The sequence below is a fragment of the Taurulus bubalis genome (genome assembly GCF_910589615.1).
Source record: "Taurulus bubalis genome assembly, chromosome: 18".
In the NCBI taxonomy this organism is placed as follows: domain Eukaryota; kingdom Metazoa; phylum Chordata; class Actinopteri; order Perciformes; family Cottidae; genus Taurulus; species Taurulus bubalis.
Window position 1 is genome coordinate 10,546,892 of NC_136606.1, and position 22,696 is coordinate 10,569,587.

The 22,696-nt window shown below is 41.1% G+C and overlaps 1 protein-coding gene across 1 annotated transcript in view; it reads left to right on the forward strand.

Moving 5' to 3' along the window:
- cUnh8orf34 (chromosome Un C8orf34 homolog) overlaps positions 1 to 22,696 on the forward strand; it is a gene marked incomplete at both ends in the record, with an annotated part of 51,744 nt that overhangs the window by 1,706 nt on the left and 27,342 nt on the right. The window contains 6 exon segments of the mRNA XM_079234265.1: positions 9,728 to 9,872; positions 10,156 to 10,287; positions 12,211 to 12,330; positions 12,573 to 12,601; positions 13,363 to 13,526; positions 17,602 to 17,768. Coding sequence (XP_079090391.1) covers positions 9,728 to 9,872; positions 10,156 to 10,287; positions 12,211 to 12,330; positions 12,573 to 12,601; positions 13,363 to 13,526; positions 17,602 to 17,768 — 757 coding nt within the window.

Genomic DNA, 22,696 nt, shown 5'->3' on the forward strand with positions numbered 1-22,696 from the left:
TCTGCTACGCTGCTTGAACCAAAGAGGAGCTGGCTGAGAGATTGATTGTCATTCATTGACCCTTAAAGGGAAAATGTGTCTGTTAAAATGACACAAAACAATTTTCAAATTCATGTTGAAATATAATACATTTAATTTGTTGTGGAGCCTTTCGAAACAACTGCATATAAGTGTACAAGTATCATGCGAGATATGAGATAAATGTTGAAGTGTTCCCTCCCTGAGCTCTCTAATCTCTACCCTGGGTTTCCTACTTCCTGTCACTATCTTTATCAGTGTCTTAACCCAAACTCTTCTTCCTCCTCACTTCAACACTCATCTGCAAAGCCCCACCACTTCCTCCTCGCACCAAACACACAGCAGCAGCATTACACGTTCTGTGTGACAGCGAGCAGGGGTTCATTTACTCACTCTGATGAGACACAGCTTATGATTTGCCATCAAATTGATTTTTTTTTTCTCCATCGCTAATGAAATGGTTGCTCTTGCAGAGATAGCAAGCTGAGTCAACATCGAATATTCTCCAAAAAGTGAAGCGGCCTTTCATAATAATTGAAGTAATTGCACTCCAGATTATTTTCAGCCACTTGCCCCTTTTGATAAATTGATATTCTTTTCAAACAGCTTGTCTTTTTCAATCACTTAGCAGTTGCAGTGCAGCGGGACCTTTCACATTTTTGAGAGTTATAGTCAGTAAAGGCATTAAAGCGAGTTGAAGGCCACATGTTCAGGGTCCTTTTCTTACACTCTATATGATACACATAGTAAAACGATAGAGCAAGAATATTTGTGTTAGCTGCTGCACATGCTAAAGATCCATCTATCATGGTAACAGGATCACTTCAATTGTAACGCGTAACAGGACCAGGAGGTCTTCACCAGCAGACGGTGTAAAACCTGCTCTCATGTTCCTCCCTGCTGTTGTCTGTCAATCATACCTTAGGCGATATAATTGTTCTGTTGGAACAAAGAAATCATATAAGTCTAGACCCAAAAAATGTCACCGCATTGAACCGTAATTGGTGTAACAGTCAAATGTTGAATGATTACACCGTTTTGTGTCAGAATCGCTGTCATTGTTCATGGCGAAGTCTGACTTTCTTCTTTAGTGACTTCAGTAGCTTAAATATAGGTCTGATAATATCGGATCTCAACCCATCGACGATCTGTCTGATGACCATTTAGCTTCTTAAGGCAACGGGTTCCAGTGTAATAACAATAATACTATTTAGTAAAGCACCTTTCAGAAAACATCATTCACAAAGCGCTTTACAAGTATACATTAGTACATCTAAAAACAAATATCTGCATATGTATGCAGATAAAGAAAAAAAGAAAAAAAAGAAAAATCATTGTCAGGCGATAGCCGATGGGTTCAGAGATTACATTTTGGCCAATGCGTTGCACTTCTTTTGCTCTCCACACAGACTGTTTAGACGCATGCAACCAAAGCCCGCTCAAACGTGATTGGTCAATATTACTCGGACTGCATACGGAAACCGGACGATTCCTATACTAAGATCTTGTCCTGTTTGTATCGATTCTACATTAAAATACAGCAATCTGTTTATAGAAATCAATATCTATTATTAAGTGGTCTCAGCTTGGTTCTTGTGATTCCTTGCTGATATTAATGAAGTACTGATGAGGGACACGCTGGATCTAATTTATTAATTAAAATGGATCAAATGATAATGTAAAATACAGAGATGGTCATAAAACATGAATATATAAATAACCAATTTAATTGCCTTAAGCTCATGCCTTTTTTATTTTATGTATATATATATTTTACTTTCTCTTTTATAATAAAGACGTGTTCTACCCTCACATTTACTTTCCCATAAAAGAATCAGTTCTGCCCAGTGAGAATTAGATTTTACATCGATAGAGTAAAAAGAAGCACTGGTGTTAAATCTGCACTCGGTTTGAGCTAATGCCTTGAATTACAAACAGTAAAGCTGCTCTGTTCCTACGGTTGGTGCTGCTACTTATAGTACAGTTAAATGATTTTCCTGCTCCCTATAGATTTGTCTTCCAACCGAGAGGAAAGGCTCCGCTCCAACCTGCTCAGCTGTGTAGTGTTTCCAATCTGCTGTTCTCAGGGTCTCGTGCAGCCCTACAGTACTGTAAAGAGGTCAGTCAGGCAGGCAGGCAGGACTTGGACCACACACACACACACACACACACACACACACACACACACACACACACACTGTGTGACCTATTGATTTATTCCGTTAAGAGGTAATTTATTGGACCTGGTGTGATTGGTTTTGAACTATGTCCACTCACTGTAGACACAGGGTGCTCTGTCTTTTTGTTTCAGTGAAACTGTGTGCATTTCTGTGTGCGTGTCACTTGTTTTTATATATTTTTAAACATTTGATTTGCCATAGTGATTGACTGTATGGCTTATATGATAATTCCACTGGCCCACAATCGCTACAGTTCCTGTACAGAAAAAAAAGAAGGAAATGTGAGGAATGTGTCACGAATACCAGGCATAGCCTGGCTTTGCAATATTTGTTATTCTTCAACTTTTGAGACATACTGACAGAAGCACAGAGAGAGGTTCAGTTATACATCAGGAATAATCCATCAAAAAGTCTTATTGCATCTGCAAACACAGCTGGAAACATTTCAGTCTGACAGGGTTACTTTGTCATTGGCATACCTCCCACACATCGGGTAATAATACCCAAGTCATCTCAGTTTTAGGTCATGTTTTTAATTTCATTTCTTTGTTTATTTGTTCACCTAACTCAACTATTCAAAGTAAAGTATCTGCATATACTAGATCAGTTATTACAGAAATATAGTGATCATTTGATGATTGGATCGGATTACAATCCAGTATGAGAAGTGAGGTGCTTTTTATCATGCTAGAGCTCAGTAGTATGATGAAGGCAGGTTTTTAGCCAAGTTCTTCATCAATTTATATGCTGGTGGGTTATTATAGCATGTATTTACATCTAAGAACAGATGCTCACTCAAATTTGAATGTTATAAACCCTATTAAAACTCTGTGACGGCATGCTAAAAGTCAATACAATCAATTTAGAGATAAATGATTTTCAATTTCCCATGGCACTGCATTACGGCACCGCGTGGAAATTGAAACGAGGCCTTTTCCTTTTTGTTATCTCCAGAGGACGGGGAAGACAGTATAATTTATACTTAGAAATCAACACCATCAAAATTCCGAGGAGAGACACGGTTTGAGATTGGTTAACACATAAAGTGTCAGACAAAAAACAGCCGCAGTCTTCATCAAATCAATCACGCCATGTTTTGGTTTAACTTTTTGTTTTGATGGCCTCCTCAAGGTTGATATAACTTGATATGGCAGACGTCTCGTCGTGCATGGGTTAATACAGCTCCTCTTCAGGCACAGATAGAGTAATTACTACCAGGTCGGTCCCAGGGGGGTACAGGACGGGGTGAAGAGGGAAGACAATGGATACGTAAGATGGGGGCAGGGAGTGTGTATGGGAAACAGAGAGTATCATGGATGTGGTGCATGCTAATAAAGTTATCATGTCCACTTACAGCCTGGGGATGCTGATGTCTGAATGCTGTGTGTAATTGATAGTCATGCTGGTGGTGTGAGAGAGCTGAGCCTTGACAGTTTGTTCAGTAGGTGACTAATAACTGTCTGTGTGTGTATGTTTGTCCATAGAGGGATTCATATCTATGCATGTGTGTATTACCAGAGGTCCCTCCCTAACCCAGTTTGAATGTAAGTGATGGGAGGCAGAATCCACAGTCCTCGCTCTGTGCTTTCTAAACTGTAGTTGCAGCTAATTTGAGACTTAGACAAATCAAGCAGGTATGTTCCAAAGTGACCATCGTATTTCATGAAATCTCCTTGCTTCTCCTTGCTTCTCCTTGCTTCTCTGGGCAGAGTTTCCATTTTTAAACAGAACGACAACCATTGAAATTGCTTTTGGAGAATTACAATGTTTACCATATTCACATGGACATGTAGGTATTGTTTTAGGAGGTGAACCCATTCTTCAAAGCCTAGTTGTATTGGGTTAACCTTTGCAGTGGTGCCTAAATCAATGAATTGCTTCAGCTGTAATTTTTACTTTATAGAGTCTGAATTATTCCTCTTGTTTGGTCTCCTATTCTTGTCTGGCTTGCATACAATTATTACTATTATCATATTAAGTAATACAGTACTTCATAATTCACTGACCAGCTGAGCTGTAACTGAGTTCATAGGGCTGCAACTCATGGTTATTTGCATTTTCTTTTTTTAAGTAATAATAATTTTGTCCTTACAATGTGACAACATTGTGCAATAAGACGAGACAAAAATAAAATAAAAAAATAGAAGACTATATTGATATTCATTGAGGTTTGGAAAGATGAGTGTTAAGGCCGCATCGATGTGAAGCAACAACAAGCATCGGCACTTATGAAGACGGATGATAGGAAAGGATCAGATGTACCGCGGCAGGTACATGATGGAAACTCTCTATAGAGTCTCCTGGAACATCCTAAAGATCATGGTGGTGATACAGAAGTGGCAGAATAGATTTAAACAATATTATCCAAGTAAGCTAATAGGCTGTATTAACGAAGTGGATGTAAACACAGTGACATCACCCATTTGTTTGTGGATTGCGGTTTTGAAACAGCAAGTCTTTTCTTTTTCCAACTAAAAGTGACACAAGAGGCCGACGCTAAGTACAACTCAATGCTGAATAAGATCTTGGGAGGCAACCAAAATGTTACAATTAACCTTCATGAGCTGAGAATCCACTGTGAAAGAAGAGTTAAAGTTGGAAGAGGAAAACACTCCCAGACAATATAACACTTCAGTCTATTTTAATCTAAATGGGACCATAATTTACTAAAATAACATGATTCTGTATTTAAGAAGACTTTGAATGATTGAGACCACAAACTCATGTTTACATTAAGACTCCATTATTACTGAGGTAATCAGTCCAGTGAGAAATAGGGAAATCTTTTCACAGATTTCTATACAATCTTCTTTTTGCAACCTGCCGGCAATTTGAAAGAATGCAAGTTTAACACACTTCTGCATTGGCTTCACTTTTCAGAACCGGAGGTTGGAGCCTGAGACCAAGCAACGATCCAAGACATTTACACATTTAAGAACAATAAGCATTTTTTTGTGGTCAATACACTTTCTGTCACCTAATTAGTTAATTAGTGCACTAATACTGAGCCAAACCCCCATTACTCACGCTCAAAATACCACCCGAGAAAAGAAACGGGCTGTATATCTACAGCTGAAAAACATAAAGGTGGTGATGGAAATAGACTTGAGGCAGTGCTGCAGGATTGAGTGAGTGAGCAGTTAGGGCATCTATTTCATGTGCGTATCAATGGGACAAATAAAAGCATATCTTCTGATAAGTAGTATCTCCTAGTGCCAGCCTGGTCAGATGACATCGCCTCTCCCACAGTCTCCTCTTCCGCATGATCTCTTCTGCTTTTGTCTGCCTACTTATTCAAGGTCTGGATCTCTTCCAGTTTTCTCTCTCTCTCTCTCTCTCTCTCAAATTCACCTAAATTGACTCATCATATCATTCTCTTTTTTCCAATGATGAGCTCCTTCTGCGTATGAAGCTCTTTGGGCAGACACAGACGTGACCTTACATACCGTGATATGACTTTGCATTCCCACGTCATCGACAAACAGGAGGCAAATCAATGGTAGTCTGTGGCCTCTGTTAGGGGCGGCGGGGACAGGGGAGCCTCTTGGGAGGCTTTGAAGAGCTGTTGCTGCATTTCAATTATTATTTTTACACAAGGACAAATCTGAAGAAAAGATGTCAGATGTTGTGGCTGATCAGAGAAACGGCGTCTTAGTTGATTCTGCAGCCAATAATGATTTTAAACCTGGCAAACCTGAATATTGAAAATGCATGCACTATATTAGTGCACTATTCCTGTATCTTCCCTCACACACACACAGTACACGGATGCAGTTGTCTCATACATAGATCGTAATGGATACACTTCAATCCAGGAATGCAGACATCATAGAAAGCCGGCTCCTGCAGACATCCAGAGCTCAAACAGCTCTCAAGGAGTCTGATACAGCTGGGGTGGAAATTCTGCAGCGTGTGGGTTAACAAGAAAGAGCAAGAGCAAATCTCAGGCCAAGTCTCTTACATCGCAGAGCTTATGTAGCTGTGTCAACTCTGTCAATATCTATGTGAAGAGAAATGTCTCCTTTTCAGCCTTCACAGATTGGTAGGTGTCCAAGGTTGGAAGTAGAGAATCACCCCGTGAGGTCGAGCAGATTTGTTAGAGGGAGAAACCAACAGAGTGTGTCCAAAACAAGTGTCCTCGTCAGTATGTCCTTCAACATACCACCCATGGGCGACCGACCTTACACACTTCCCGCTCCTGTTTCAACTCCTCTCCACTTTCAATTTGGGTTTGTTTAAGTTGCAGGGATTCAGGGAGCGTCAGAGAGAGTATCATTGTCATTGTTTTCGCAGGGAGTCCTTGAGAGCTTCCAAGGACTCGAGTGTCTCTTGGCTGGTTGACAGCTTGTCAATTACCGCCACCAAACCAAGCTGCACTGGGGCACAGAGATATCCCGCCCCGACAACAGATCTGCACAGATATGGACTGCATGTCTCCGTTGCTAACGCCACCTGTTGGCCTGCTTATCGTGCACTGATGCAGAAGCTGTAAACCCTCTGCCTCCCTCTGCCTGTATATTTCTCACATACACACACATGTGACTGTTTTGCTGATGCAGGTCACTTTAAGCCAAATAGCATTACAGTCTGCTTGTGTATATATAAGTGTTGACCCAAATGTGAACCTACATCTTATTTTGCTGTCAAAGAAAATATGATTACCCGTCGACCAGTATCGGTTTATCAAACCGGATTTGTGTTATTTCATGCACCTCATTATCATAGAAAGTGAAGGTGACAGATACGGTTACCTTGGTTTGCTGAATATGTGAATTATACTGTGTAATGTAGGCGTATCCGCCGTGCATATGTGATGGAAGCTGTTACTTACACACATGTCTCTTTGCCTTATGATGTTTGTGTTTATGATGTTAATGGGAATGTGAAAGGACACAAAGGTACATGGGTGCAAGAGCTCATTTAGCAAAAACTCATCAGCTCATGCAAAACACTCTACAGGATATGTGTGTGTGTGTGTGTGTGTGTGTGTGTGTGTGTGTGTGTGTGTGTGTGTGTGTGTGTGTGTATATATATGTTGGCACACAAGTGTTTGCAGTTCAAACTTGAGCAGAATGCAGATGTACCCAAATGTGCTGCCATTTCTCTGACAATCTCTAGAATGTCTCTCTACACATCTGTGTGTGTGGTTGCCATTGGGAAACACAATCATGAAAATCACCTCTCTGCAGTCATCCATAAAAAGAACTGCACATCCTTTCCTTTACCCCTTCCTCGTAAAAAAAGTATTCTGAAACCCTGCGGTACTTAACAAAGTTCTGCTGTTTTGGCTTCCTGTATAATCGACCAAATTACAACCTTCATTTATAGACCTCCTGGTGGCGGGTTAGTTAAATTACCCACAAGCGCTACTAAGCAGTAATTACAACTTTTACATCTTAGTGGTTTATAATTGTTAGACACAGGCCACAGAAATCGATTGCAGTTGTGATGAGAGAGGCTTTGGTAAACTCTCAGTAAAGGGGCTCCTTTCTCTCATTCTCTTGACTATCTGCAGTTCATAACGGCTCTGTTAAAACTCTTTTATGCGCTGATGGTCATGACAACAGTCTTTGCGTTGTATTTGATGACTGTGGTGGACTAACGGTTAGCCTACACTCCAACGAAGAAACACACACGGTTCCAATGTTGATTCAAAGAGGATTTCATTGCTTACAAGCACTTCTGGATCTGGGCAATACAAGCCCGGTCTGACTTGTTCCCGTAGTGATGGGCTTTTATATCTGCATCGTTACCTCGGAGACTGTAACCTCGTATTAAACACTAAAATATGTAACATCTGCTGTATATTCTCTTCCAGGACTCTCTCATATGGCTATTTGTCAGAAAATGGCATATTTGCTCTTTCTGAAGAGCTTGTAGATCACTTAGACTTTATCTCCTTCAGGCCAAGGCGTGAGGTTCTCCAGTCCTTTTGACCTGCAGTCTTCAGAGTGACATTCCAGCACACTCGCCGTTTGTCCATTCGCAAGCTGTTCGCTGCTGTAGACACTGCGGCCGGGCAGGAATGTCCCCCTGACCAATTACCTGATTAGCTTTCTGAGCACACGCAGCACAGCCAAGGCTTGCCAGCTTTAATACACACAGGGGCTGCCTCACTGTATCCACCCGCCTCCTGAACACATGAGCATGTCCACAAGGGCAAAGACGTAGCAGCCACCAAAGCATCCGGCTACATGAGTCAGTTCAGTTGCACATAAACTTCTATAGAGTAACATGCTTGTCACACAGACACATAGTATTATGCTCGCACACACACGCTTGTTTTAGCCATACATTAGTGCCAATGCACTGCAGTCCACTAATGCCTTCCTGTGCTTCTCTGCAGTAGTCGTCCTGAAGTCAGCCTCTGCTGCTGCTCTGGCCGGCTTAAACTGGTCAAATGGAGTCTGTACCATATCATGCCAGCGCACAAGCACATTTCCATACACGGGACATATGCTCATCTCCCTTCACACTTCACACGGTTATTCGCTAAATCTGGACTGAAATAACAGTTTTGCTTTAGTGCCAAAAGTAGATTTTCGTATATTCCGTATGCAAAAGAATTATACTACATTTGTATTTTTAGTTTGTGGTTTTTGTTCATTTGTATGAACATGTGCCTATGTGTCGGCGAAGCACAGAGATAGGATATAACTGAATAATTATGACATAAGGCACGCTTGATGCAGAATTCCCATTGTGCGTTTGATGGATTTTAAATTAGCATGCAGAATCAGCTGTGGCTTCGACCCTCAGCACACGTTTACTGTGGCTCCAGTCCCTTTGTGCTTTCATTCTTTTTTACCTTCTGCAGTACTTTTCTTCATCGGTCCTATTTGTGAGTTTGTCATAAGAATGTTTTTATTTCCTCCCTGTTCTTCAGTGAATCATCTCTTTACAATATAATTCACTTTATCACAACTTTACCTTTCACGTCTTCTTAGCACACTGGTGACCAGACTGTTGAGTAATTCATGTTTACCTATAGTTAATTATAGTTATTCCCAAAAATGACATAATTCAGCCGTCTCTATATTTGTCCTCTGTCCTCAAGCCGAGTGCTGTTCTTTAGATTTCCTCAAACATTATGAAGTGGTCTGTCTTTTTGCTTCATGACCATTTAATAAAAAAAAGGCACCGATTGACCAAGGGCTGCAGTGTTTTTTTTTCTTCCCGTTTGTCCTTCTGTACAGAGTGATTTGATTTTGATGGAGCTTATTGACATGCTTGTCACTAAGTGCCCCAAACTTTGGGGACATGCTGTTGCCTTGTTTGTCTTGACATTCTATTTTTTTTTAAGGATATTGACATATGGTGTAGCAAATTCCTGAAATGACAGCAAAGATAAGAGGCTTATCCTTCCCTTGATAGTTAAGGCAACTACAAAACCAGACTTGTAATGCGTTTTGGGATTTACTGTGTTTGTCCACTTCAGGATGGTGGATACTCCACTGGCCGTACTCTCTCACTCCTTATTGTTGTTCCACTTTCATCTAACTGCTCTCTGCTTTACTCTGCTCCTGTAGGAGTTGATGACCAAATTGATAACTGAGACTCCCGACCATCCAATCCCTTTTCTCATTGATCACCTGCAGACCAAGCAAGACAGCCCAGGCAAGCTGCACAGAGCTCTCTCTGGCTCCGCAGCACTGTGGGCGCAGAGCTCCCCAGGTCAGTAAACACGGAATGCAAGCACACTTATTACTGTACACACACACACACACACACACACACACACACACACACACACACACACACACACACACACACACACACACACACACACACATGCAGGACGGGGAATTTGTCTTCGTACATACACACATTATGTGATAAATATCAGCTGAAAGAGACGCAACAGAGCTTGCGGAGTAAACTCGGCCTGCATTTATGCTTTCTAGGATTTGCATAACGGGGCATTCTAAGCAGAAATTGTGACTATCTCTTCCAACAGAAAGCAAAAACCCTCGAAGGGAGAACAGCAACTATGAGAAGCCATGGCAAATTCACCCAAAGAAACCGAAAAAGTCCAAGAGTGACCTGGCGGTTTCAAGTATCTCTCCTCCCTCACCAGAATCCAAGTCTTGTAAGTTTATTTTTTTGTTCTATCAGCAAAGTTTTTTACTTCTTTCTTTTATGATTACGTTGATTGCACAGAAACACACACACACACACACACACACACACACACACACACACACACACACACACACTTATGAAGCTGCACAGTTTTGATACTGTACCTGTTGTATCAGTTGTATCCCAATTACACACTCCATTGACTTTAATTTCCATTTTTAATTTGATATAATTATATCTCATTAAAGTTAGTCACAGTGTCTAGTCCAGCATCCCACAGCCCTGCAGATGAGTTCATCACAAAGTGCCACTTTTTTACACACTTGCTCCTGCACTGCTACACACTCTGAAGATGAATGGTTCACAAAGTTCTTGCATTAATATCGATGAGAAGATCCGTCTGGCGGTAACTTTTTTTAGTTCTGTAATAAATTAACATGCAGCTATGATGTTGGAATGAAGTATGACGCTCGAGACAATGAGGCTCGGTCAAATATGAAGCAAGCAGAGCCATAGACTACTTCAATAATTTAGCATTGTGCTCTGTCACTGCCAGACCAGATCTATTTTAGGCTGCGGTCTGAGCGTTTCTTACAATCAAGAGGAAACGGGTGTCGAGATGAGTGCATAAGGGGGAAAAATGGAAACGAGTGAAGGGGAGAGGTCAGAATAAAGTAAGCAACACTCACATTGAGGTGTGCTGAAATGATGCGTGTTATGAGAGTAAGAAGCCTTCAAAGCTGCATTTAAAGTCAAATCACATAAAAAATACATGCATAGGTGTTTTTGTGTGCAGAGCTCATACACAATTGAAATAAAAAGAACTGGCGCTTATTATTATTGTAAATTGTAACAATAACACAACAGCCAAAGATTTTCCACTTATGCTCGGCCTTCCTTTCTGTTCACAGTTTGACACAAAGGTTTAATGTGCTTTGGCCTCACTTCTACTGTATCGGCCTGCTTTAATGGACGGCCATAGTGGGAATTGAATCCTTAACCCTTAATCTATGCTGTTAATACAGCACGGCCCTTCGTGGCAGCAGCTCAACACACAGAGGCGAGCAGAGGGAGGACAAAAAGGCACTCTTTGCCGGAAGTAATGAAATATTTTTTCTCCTCTCCGGTCTGTATTGGCAGAGACACTTGCTTTGTGTTTATGGTTGTTACAGTGCCAAGCGGCTTAGTCCAAGTAAACAAGAGGAGAAGATTGTAGCAGCAGTGCTGTCAAACAGAAGGGTGACGCTCACTCTGTGCATCTGTCATCTTGTATGTGTTTCACTCCAACATGCATTACATTTATTCTAAAATCCTTTCCATCATATCCTAGTTAATATGTATGTGCAGGCAGTGAACAGTGGCGAGTGGACCTGTGCATTAATTTGGCAGCTCTTCATAACCCACTGGTGTTCAATTCAAATCCACTCGCGTTGGAGCGTTGGAGCGTAAGAACGTTAGATATGGATGAACTACAAGTAATCCCTATCCCTATAAAAGAAAATCCCTCTTTACTTTCATAAATAATGTCTGAATTCAACAGTTCATGAATTAACCATCATATAGAAGCCGCGGGACGCTGCTGGGGGACATGTGCCGGGTGTAAGTACAGGATGTGGGTCATTTCCTGCTCCTGTTTTGAGTTGTTTTAAATGTTAATCGAAGAGACTTACAGACACTGTCCCCTGGCCTCTGTCCAGTGAGCTCGATGCTTCTGGAAGAGACGCATTAACTTTCCTGCTAGTGTTTCCCTTCAACTCCATCCTGCAGTTGTAATTCACAAAGTCCTGTGTGGCCACAGTGGCAGTTAAAGATCAAATTACAGTGTGTTTGTTTTATTTTTGTTCTATAATGTTTGGTCAGACTTATCCAACCTGTGTGCCTTCAGAAGATGTGACAAAAATAATTCTTTGTTTCTGTTTGTGACGTCCAGTGCCGCGGTCGATCGAGTGCCCATCCTGGGACTGGAGGGAGAGCCGTGACTTTGACGAGCTCAGCCACATTCTGCAGGAGAGCAAGAAGCTGGGCAAGGCCCTGGAGAGTCTGTCACGCAGTGAGTGGCCGTAGCTCGGCAGAGTGCACGCTCGCACCATGCTGAGCAGTGTTTAACAGATCTCAACATACAGAAATAAAGCGTAGACCTTTTGTGTAAATGTCACTGTAAATCCTGGGAGGGAACCGGATCGAGCTGATAATCTTACAAGCCCGCCACTAAGCTTAGAAGAAGCCTAAACTGGGATTTTGAACTGTATTCCTTGCTTCTCTGTGCTTTAAAGCGTTTTCCTCTCTCTGCAGGCATCGCCATCTCTGACGATCTCGACCAGGTAGATAACAACGAGACGGGAGTCTCTATTAACTCATATATATACAGTACACTGGCATTGCAGTGGCGTGGAAATAGAGTTCTGTCACTCATCGCTCTGCAGCATCGCTCATGGGACATCAAATGAAAGCCATGTTTAATAACTTTCACTTGTCTGACAGAGCAGCCCGGCTCTTTTTCTGATGATGAACTGCTATCTCACGGGAGTGATATGCGAGAGTGATAACTTCAGTGAGCACGTCTTCCTCTCCCCTTGCTGCTTCAGTGTGCATCTTAGCTCCGTCTTTGTCCTCACCTGGCCCCCCGATCCTCTCCCAAACACAATAGTGCAGCGGCTGCCCAGGCTGTAGAGACACAGAGGGATTTGGATTTGGTGTTTCTTCATGATAGACGCAGCATATGTTTTGACAGGAACTTCACTTTTTGCTCACTGCAGCAGTACATGTCCAACATCTTTGGCTCCGAGCCCAGAGATTTTCCTTTCTCTGTGGGACGGGACAGGTAATGAATACTAAACACCTGCTCTGATCATGCAGAGACAATAGCTTTTGATGCTATCCTGGATTCAGTCAAAGACGAGCAGGCATATCTTACTATGGTGCTTTTGAAAACTCAGAACAGACACTTTTTATGGGGAAGAACATAGTCTTGGTTATGATTTTAATCATACTAGATTTAAAGTGTATACTGTTAAGATAACGTTGTATCTCTATCTCTCTGTCTGTTGTCCTGCTTCTTATTATATCTCTGTTGCTCTTGTAGAACTTGGGAGGCTATAACTCAGTGGTGCGCCCTCGGGTGGTGGGAGAGTGGGCTGGACGGGAAGAAGAGGACGCGGACCCTCTGGCTTCTGAGATGCTGCAACCACCCATCCCTCGGGCTAAAACCCAAGTGTGCTGGAGTGGAGACAGCAGCCCTGCTGGGAGGTTGGTGATTGGCTTTATGAGTATGATTAGTCATAGATATGTGCATGTGTGAATAATTTATAGGAAAAAAAAGTTTAAAACTTCAAGAAAGTTCACAAAGCTTTTGTTGGCTCTTTAAACATGAGGAGGTAGACGTCTAACTGTGGCTGCTGCCGCCTGAGGAATGCCCATCTGAATGGGTTTGATAATCCCATTTCAAAGGCGTGATTAAACAGCGTGCCATGACACTGCTTCAACCCAATTTCAAATTAAAGCTAACCTCATTTCTGTGTGCTCAAGGCCCAAAAGAATTTTGTGCATGATTTTTTAAAATTGACCTGTTTTTTGACAATGTAATTGCGTCACACGTTGAACTGTCTGAGTGTTTGGTGCCCTCTCTGGAAGCCTTTTTTCAACTTTTTTGGGGGGGGGGAATTCACGTGCTTGCAAAACGATCAAGTTCTAAATAGTCTTTTACCTCCTGGACTTCTCTGCCAGATGTTGCTACCGCTGTACGTATGTCACATGGATTGCAGCTGCTGATGTAACTAATTAGAGGACGATTGGATATAAAACCATAAATCACGCGCGGTCCTGAGCTGACATTCACACACAGTGTTAATCTCATTAGGTTACTGTATGGGTGGATTATAGGCAGAAATCACTTAGTTAGAAGTCTGAGCTGGGAGATGGGGCTGTGTGTGGGCTCACTGATGAGCCCTGCTCTCTGTGTGTGTGTGAATGAGATGGTTTTATGTTTACCTAATGAAGGGTGTGAGAAACTGGTTCAGCTGTGTGTTTGGGTTGTATAGCATACCAAAAATAATCCCGTCTCTTATCAACTGGAGGAGTATTTGGCTAATCTATTAGATCATTTATATCAATTCTTAAAAGAGTCTTTCGCGATCAGACCTCATCACAATGTCATCAATCTTTTAGGGGCTAGAGATGCCATGAATACTGCACAAATATATTTGGTATCGGTACAGGGGAAGCTGTGAAGGGAAATGCCTGAGGTTCTGGATGGTTGTGATGTGGAGCGGGGCTTCTGATGAAGGAAGGAACCCTGGGGCGCAGGATGTGATGAGATCTGGAGGTGAAGGTGGCAGAGGAGGGTTGTGTCAATTTCACACAGAAATGGTAACTGGCAGCAGCAGAGAGAAGAACAGTTTAAAAGACAGCAATGATATGATTGGCTCATGGAGATCATTGCAAAATCTGGTTGGTTTAACTAAAAGAGGGAATGTCCATAGGACGCTGTGGAAGACACCCCAGGGGAATATGGTACAACATTTTAACTAATAGATATCACCACTAAACTTCCCAAGTTCATTATTTACATTAAGGCAATCACTTTGTGTATTACAAGTTTTCCAAAATCTAATGTTAAATATAAAAATGAGGCATTATTTTATTGAATATGTGTAAATTTACAAATACATTTGCAGAACAGAAATCCTAACAGTGGATAAAGCCATTCACAAGCTGTTCACAAATACTGTCAACAGCCATTAAAACACATTTTGGCCATGTTTTTAGCACTAAAACGTTCAATAAATCAGGCTATGAATGATTTATGAACAAGCCCTCTTTTTAAAAACCTTCAAAATATTGATCGGAATTAAATTGCAAAGTGTTGTGTTCTGGCTCATTGTCAAAAATCACCTACAGGAGAAAAGGGAAACATATACTTATAGATATCATCATACAACTTCCCTAGTAGATTACTTACATTGAGACAATACACGATGAATCATAATGGCTGATATCGTGGTTCTTCTGTAAATAACCAATGAATTTAAGATCCAGTGCTCCAGATAAGGTTTGGTTATGTTTTAATGTGTCAGATGAGATCAAAATGACCGCTCTGAACACTGGCAGAGTACCACTGCCGTAACTGAGCCTCAGTCGGCCATCTCCTGTGGCGCTTATACACTTTCAGACGAAAGTCCCCGCATGTTTTTGTGTGCGTGACCTTATTTGTCAAGCAAGTCCATCTTCCGCCTCCGACTTTGGTAAGTTTACTTGTCATTTTGATACATTACTTGCTTCTGTCCCTCATTCCAGCCCACCTGTCACGAGGACCATACAGAGAGCTGACAGGTGGTGGAGGCTCTCCGGATGATTGGCTGCAAAGTCTAGATGGATAAGTGCAAGTGGCACATGGGAAATCAGATGGAACTGTGGCAGCGGTATATTCAAGGCTTATTCAAATGGCTTATTTTGACAGAGTCTGTCCAGTGGAAAGGGACTTCCTTATCCCATGTCTGTCAGGGCCATAAACTACTTCTTACCCTCCTGTTCTTATTAATAATATATATTTCTTTCTAGTATATACTGAATAATATATATTTCTCTTATGCACTTTCTCTTAACACCAACAGATGCTGATGCCTTTGTGTATATAATAACAGAGAAAGATCCTAATACATATGAATGGAGGGAAATCCAGCAGCAGCCGCTTTGATTTTGTGGTTATATTTTTCATCTTTAATGACTGGGTTGTACCATCTGATGATCTGAGGTTGATGCTTGTGCGGGGACTAAAAGCTGACACTGTTGAAGTTGCCAGCAGGTGTAGTGAACAAGAGATTTTCATAGGAGATATGAGCCCATAATATGGTGCACCGTGTTTCCTTCATATACTCCTGCTTTTAATATGTTGTGTTGTCCTTCACTTACTCCCTCTGCAGCACTGGGAAAAAGTTCACCCATCCAGTCTAAAATGATTACTTGCAACCACACTTTTCCCCCAAGAGTTTGGCTACATAAAGGAAACAGTGTTGCACCCAACCACCTTGCTTTGCCCATATTAGAAGATCTAATTATCCCCGAAATACCACACAGAGAGTATGAAGAAAAATCTGTCATCTTATGACCCTTCCCCATTATCTGTGAATAGAAGTCATTAAACTGAGATTAGCATCAAATTAATACTCTTCTGCCCGGCTAATCCAAGCCCTTAGCCTGTGGCATGTGGTAATTAATTTCTCCAATATAGAGGTAATGCTGAAGTCTGCGGCTTTGACTGTATTGGAAGAAGATATAGTTTCTCTGCCGTTCTCCAAATTCCAGTAACACAATTTCACCTGATGAATTAAATAAAGCTTATGGGAAAAGAAATGTGCAGATAACCATTTAGTTTCTTCGTGTGTTGTTTTTTCAATTACAAACAGCCCGGGAGACAGACTGAGAGCTGTTAAGCTATATGGTGCCGTACACCTGATCAGTTATGGTGCTGCAGTAAGCTGTGACGCAAATGGATACTGCAGAAAAACATGTATTTTCCGTTGCTGCATCCTGCTGCTTATGTTTATAAATGGCCAGAGTACAGGATGTATAGTAAATGTTGGCATGAGCCTTAATGAATGAAAATAAGTGTAAATCAAGTGCAAAAAGAACACATACAAAATAGCTGTATTCTTATACCATGTATAATGTATCATATTTGTGGAAACATTTTATGTCTTTTATAAAGAAGTCTTGAAGGTCTGCTTTTCCCTTTGCTTTACTTCAGGGATAAAACAATTAAATAAAAACAACATCTCTCCCCCTCTGGCTCTATCTTTGTTTAATACTTTTGGATTTGATTATTGTCTCTCCTCTTAATTTAAAGCTGAAGGGACACTTTCAACACCTCATATCTCTACGTGCTTGTGAAACCTTCTCAGCAGCAGGCCCTCTTTTTTATTTTTTTATTCCACATCCTCTAATTAATGCTTTGTGCTTAGTGCTGCAGCTATTTCTCCCATCTCATCTTTTCCCTGCTAACCATGTATAGCAAGGTGCTCTGCACCTGCATGGCACTTAAAATGATTGAATGTTATAAGATGGACAGCGGATGTAATTACCATAGGAACATAGTTATTATAAAACACGCTAATTTTGTCGATACATTTCTCTGTAGCAGAAAGCATGTTATTTTGATGATGATTCACATTCAACTTTCAAGTACTTAATGACGGCTAGGGGCTGTGTATGGGAAATAATCGGCAACAGCTGATGTATTTTAAGTCATCATGTTAATATTTGTCAATAAATAGTTATAATCTTTTTAGCTCTTAAACCCTGACTCCTCCTCTGCTTTTCTCTTTAGCCTGAAGATGGAAACCAAGAGCAAAGGGCTAAAGGAGCAGCAGCAGCGTCACAAGAAGCTCCTGGCAGCCATGTTGTCCCAGGACTCCTTTGATTCGGTCCATAGCCCGGCCCCCTCGGTTGCAGAGGAAGACATAGAGGACGAGGACGATGCCATGGAGCTACTGGGTAATGCCTCATACTCCATATGCACACCTCTTTTTTTTATGTACAAAAGCACAATTTGTGCATGTGTAAACTTTGTTGTGCAGCACAATGAATCAACTTTGACGTGCTTTCCTATGTCCTTGCATTTCTTTGAATTCTGCTAATTAGATACCTTTAATCATAAAACAAGACTTCTGAGCCACACTGGCAGACAGGTGTTGACTCTTCACCACTTCCTGTTTACATACACTCACACCTGTTTTCTTACCATCACACATTCATTGCCAACTCTCTCTCTCCGTGTGTGTGTGTGTGTGTGTGTGTGTGTATGTGTGTGTGTGTGTGTGTGTGTGTTAGAAAGTGTGTGTGAAACAGAAAAAAATATAGCTGTAATAATTTACGTTTAATGAGTCTCTTTGCAGAGCACATTAGTTTTCACTATTTTTCATGAACTCTTTGATCAAGAGAGTTTTTCTGATATTCAGAAGTCCAAATGCATTTCATTGACTTTGTAAATTGAAACTACAAACCACTGAAATGAAGAGATTAAGAAGATGGAAGCACTGTATCAACAATGTTTAATGTTGATACGATGCATCACATTGTATCAACATTAAACATTGGAACTGCAATAACTGACTCAGAGAGACATATTAGATAGAAATGTCCCCACTGACTTGAAAGCATGAGGTGTGTTGAGTTGACTTTGGGGCTCCCACTTTTTCTCAGCTGGAAAAACGAAAACTGGTGCTTTTACTGTGCTATTAGTAGTGCAATTCATTTATTGTGCTGCATGCATATACTCAAATGCACTTACTGGGGGTGAAGTAGACGCTGCGTTTGAGGAAATGTTAATTATTTTACATTTTATTATTATTAAGTCGAGGAAATTGAACGTACGGGACGGTTTAAAAGGGAAGGAATTGTTGCATATAGGTCGACTTGTAGACGCATACTGTATGTAGTGGATTGATCGCTGGATGAGCAAAGCAGCAGTCAGTTTGTGTGCTGTACTAAAAGCACTTTAGTAGTAGCTGTTAGAGGAAACTATGCTTCCTGTTTACATAGTTTGGCCAGATGCTCTCAACCAGTGAGTCTAGATACGCTGACTGAAGAATCACAAAGTAGCTCCTTTTTGTTTACTTTTTGTGTTTGAAAGTGTGCGTGTGTGTGTGTGTGTGTGTGTTTTCACATTCCTTAATGCACGTCATGCCATCATGTGCCGGCTTAAGATGGATGAGTCAGTGACAGAGTGGGTGGAAAGAGCATCTGATGTAAGGCCTCGTTTTGACTTAATTGAGTAGAGGGTCTGCACACGTGTCACCCTGTCTGTGCAGACACGGGATGCGATGCCTCATGCCAAATTGAATTGGTTGCCTGATATATTTTGTGTGGTAAAGTAGTTTCTGCCTACATTGTAACACTACAATACATGGAGGTCATACACACACCTGCTGCCACAAATGTATACAGCAAAGCTTTCATCATAAGATTTATTGCACCAGCAGCTTTTGTAGAATCCTTCACAGTTTACATTTTTGAAAGCCGTGTCAAATACTGGGAGAAGTCAGCTTTTCTACAAATAGAACTCAATTCAAAGTCATGTACTTTCTTCTACGTTGGCTCACAAATGTCCGACATTCAGTACTTCTTTGAGGAATAACAAAACGTAACATTCTCCTTTTTTATTTCCCTGTGTCTCCAACATGGGCCCCAATTATAGTGTTTCAGTGCCTCTCCTCTCTCCTCGGAGCTGCAGCTCTGTGGTGGCACACAGGCAACACACATCTTAGCGCTCTGCTCTCCTGTCACAGCACTGAGACTTGTGTGCTTGTTAGCAGGACCTTTTCATTGGGGTCATTCAAAAGGTCTCCTTCATTTATTGATGTGTGGCAGATTGACCTAAAAAACTGGATCTGCAACAGATGATTGCTCTCATTCTCAAAGCGACAGATTTTGTTTTATTAATTGCTTGTACAGTGAATGAAACATCAAAATCCTATTTAATGACAAGTTACCGAAGCCAAAAAAAGATTTCTTAAAATTGCCTTAGAAAACTGTGATTGTTTTTCTTTGTCAATTGCCTAATCAATTAATCCACAAATTGTTTGAGTCTAAGCTCTGACAGCAAATTAGCTAAGATGGACTGCAGTCGTTGCTCCAGTGTCACCAAGACAAATGATGTACTTATCACGTTGATGTCTGTTTCATTTGAGTTTATCGGAGGCCCAGAAGTTGTTACTATGAAACAGTTCAACATTTATGAATTCATTCTTTGATTCAAAATGCAGCTTTCTTTATTATATTTTTTAAAGCACTTTCTAAATGAAAAATAGAGTTCAGATATGTCTGATTGCTTGTATTAATTAATGAAAAAGAAGCCATGTGCAGTTATATAGAAAATTGAGGATGCAATACATTGTGTCGACAGGTGAATTATAATGTAATCGAATTGCGAAGATTCACACCTTTTAACATTTAATGTGCACTCTATTTGTTTTTATTTATACCGTTGTATATCCCTTTCCTCCTTCGTGTTTACGTACTGGTTTCTCAACATTTCTTATTATTATCATCACAGAGCTTTATTTTCCTTTATATCAGCCGAACACAGTTGGGACCCAGGATGGCAGTATATAATGGTGATAAATATAGCCATAAAGCAGGATGTTGACGGTCTATGATGGCCTACCTTGATAATAGCTCTAGACACATTCCCCCAGTGACTTTTTCACTATGGTCCAGGACAGTAACTCAAAGGAAATAATACGGCGAGGTCATTTCTGATTTTGTGTCGAGGCCTGATCATGGTGCTCTCCACAGGGACCACCGTCACAGTGTTGAGAGAAATGAATGATCATCAGGAAGATCTGTGGGCCTCATTTAGAAAGACTGCCAAAGCATGCCAAAGATGACTGATGCTCCTGGGCAGGCGCGGTGATCCTGTGATAGTATATCGATCCCTGAAGGAGAAATCTTTTTCCTTGCTGCTGTCCACATGAAGGTCAGCTGCTCAGCAGCACGCCGGGAGCTGGTCGGGATTCACTGACATGCTCAAGGACTCTACATCGAGCAGGGTCCTTAAACATGTAAATCAGTGGAATAAAATGTTATGATACAGCCAAGGCTACATGTACTGTTGCTGTAATTTGTACGGATATCTTTGGGGAAGTTTCTATAGATGTTTTTTCTTTATTTCATGATAATCATAATACCTAACCCTATTACTTTTCCCTCCTCTCTGAACTTTGAATAATTCATTGTTAATTAATAACGTTCAATAGCCTATACGGTGCATTGCTATCTGTGAAGTCTGTGCGTTATCTTTCATGCAGCAATAGTCACTACTACTTCAGAGATTGTTGGAGGCATGTTAGCTATTTAAGCGTTTGCTTGGGATGACCTCTAGTGGTTAAAATATGGCATTACAGCTGCAGTGTTTAAAGCCAGTTTGGAAGCATGAAGCCAGATCAAAAAGGATTTTAACACAGTTTCCTTATGTGCGGGATGAGTGCATTTGAAACTTACCTTTTGAAATAAGCTTTTGGATGCCGGTGTCCAGCGCTACAAACGGATAACTCAAGATCCAGTTTTTCTGTTGTCGTATTATCAGTTGAGCAGAGCTTTGGCTATTTCACCTGCTAATTGTCCGTGAGCCTTCTTGTTGTGCGACTTGCTGATGTGCAGAGAAATCCACACTACCCAAATGAGAGCAATTACATTAGTGAGAAATAAACAGGTCACATGGAGTGGATGTCATATCTACATGTCCAAACCTCTGGAGGAACAGGAGAGGAGGGTTCTGAGCCACTATAAACACTAAGCGTAGTGCATGAAATCTACTGGGAGGCAAGAAAGGAGCACTAGTTTGTCCTGCTGTGTTACGACTAGAAGACGCCAAAGAATGAGGTGCGTAATAAAAACAGGCTTAGAGGATGCAAAGAAAGTTAACAACTAATCTTCTTTTCTATATTGAGAGGAAAGGTTTTCCAGACTGGATGTCTTTTTTTGCCAGAACCTGGATAAGGAGCGTATGAAAGAACAATAAGATCTTCTTGGAATGGTCTGCAGTACTTCTAGTCAATATTGTCCTATTTGAATACAATAAAAACAAAAGACATGGCTTAAGGTTGATCTGTTGTGTTCAGACTGTTTCAAAAAGAGAAAATAAAATAAAAAGGCTGAGTCTTATTGATTCTCTAGCTGGCACTGTGTTTTCCCAGTTGTTTTAATTAGAGCCGTGCTTAATATTTGCCACAGTTAAAGCTATATTGGAAATGAATGTGACTCACATGTTCTTGTAAAGCCACGGAAAATGTCAGAATTCGAGTTTACGCTGGGTGGTAAGAGCAGTTTTATACTGATCTGAAATAAGGAACATGCCGAGTTCAGTGTGTGGGGAAGAAACACCCTGTTTTTGGCCTTGCCGTGTTATTTCATGGTAAGTTAATGAGACGAGTTAGCCAGCTCCCCGCTGTAAATGTACTGCTCTCGTCATCCTTGGTGGAAGTACCCCATTTTCCCCATTTATTTTCTCTGTAGCAACAAAAGCTCAGACTTTCTTAAGTTGTGATGGAGAGTCAAATATATTCACATATCATATGAATGTTAAACTTTTATCTTTCTCACAGATATGTTGCTCAGAGAGGAAATTGTTTATTGAGTTTTGTTTGGTTGACACTTTCAACTCAAAGATCCATTTCACCTGCACTCATAGTTTCGTTGCAGTAGAGAATAACAAAGATTCTCTCAGTGTGAAACATTCCCACACACGCACACGCACACGCATATGCATACGCGTGCATGGGTCCACAGATCCTTTTAGAATGTCATCCCACTCTGGCTTGTTTTCCTGAAACAGGAGAGGAGGACGTGAGAGTAGCATTACCCACTCTCACTGCCTCCCAGTGACAGTGAGGGTTTGATGGGTACAGGATGAGGGCACGATG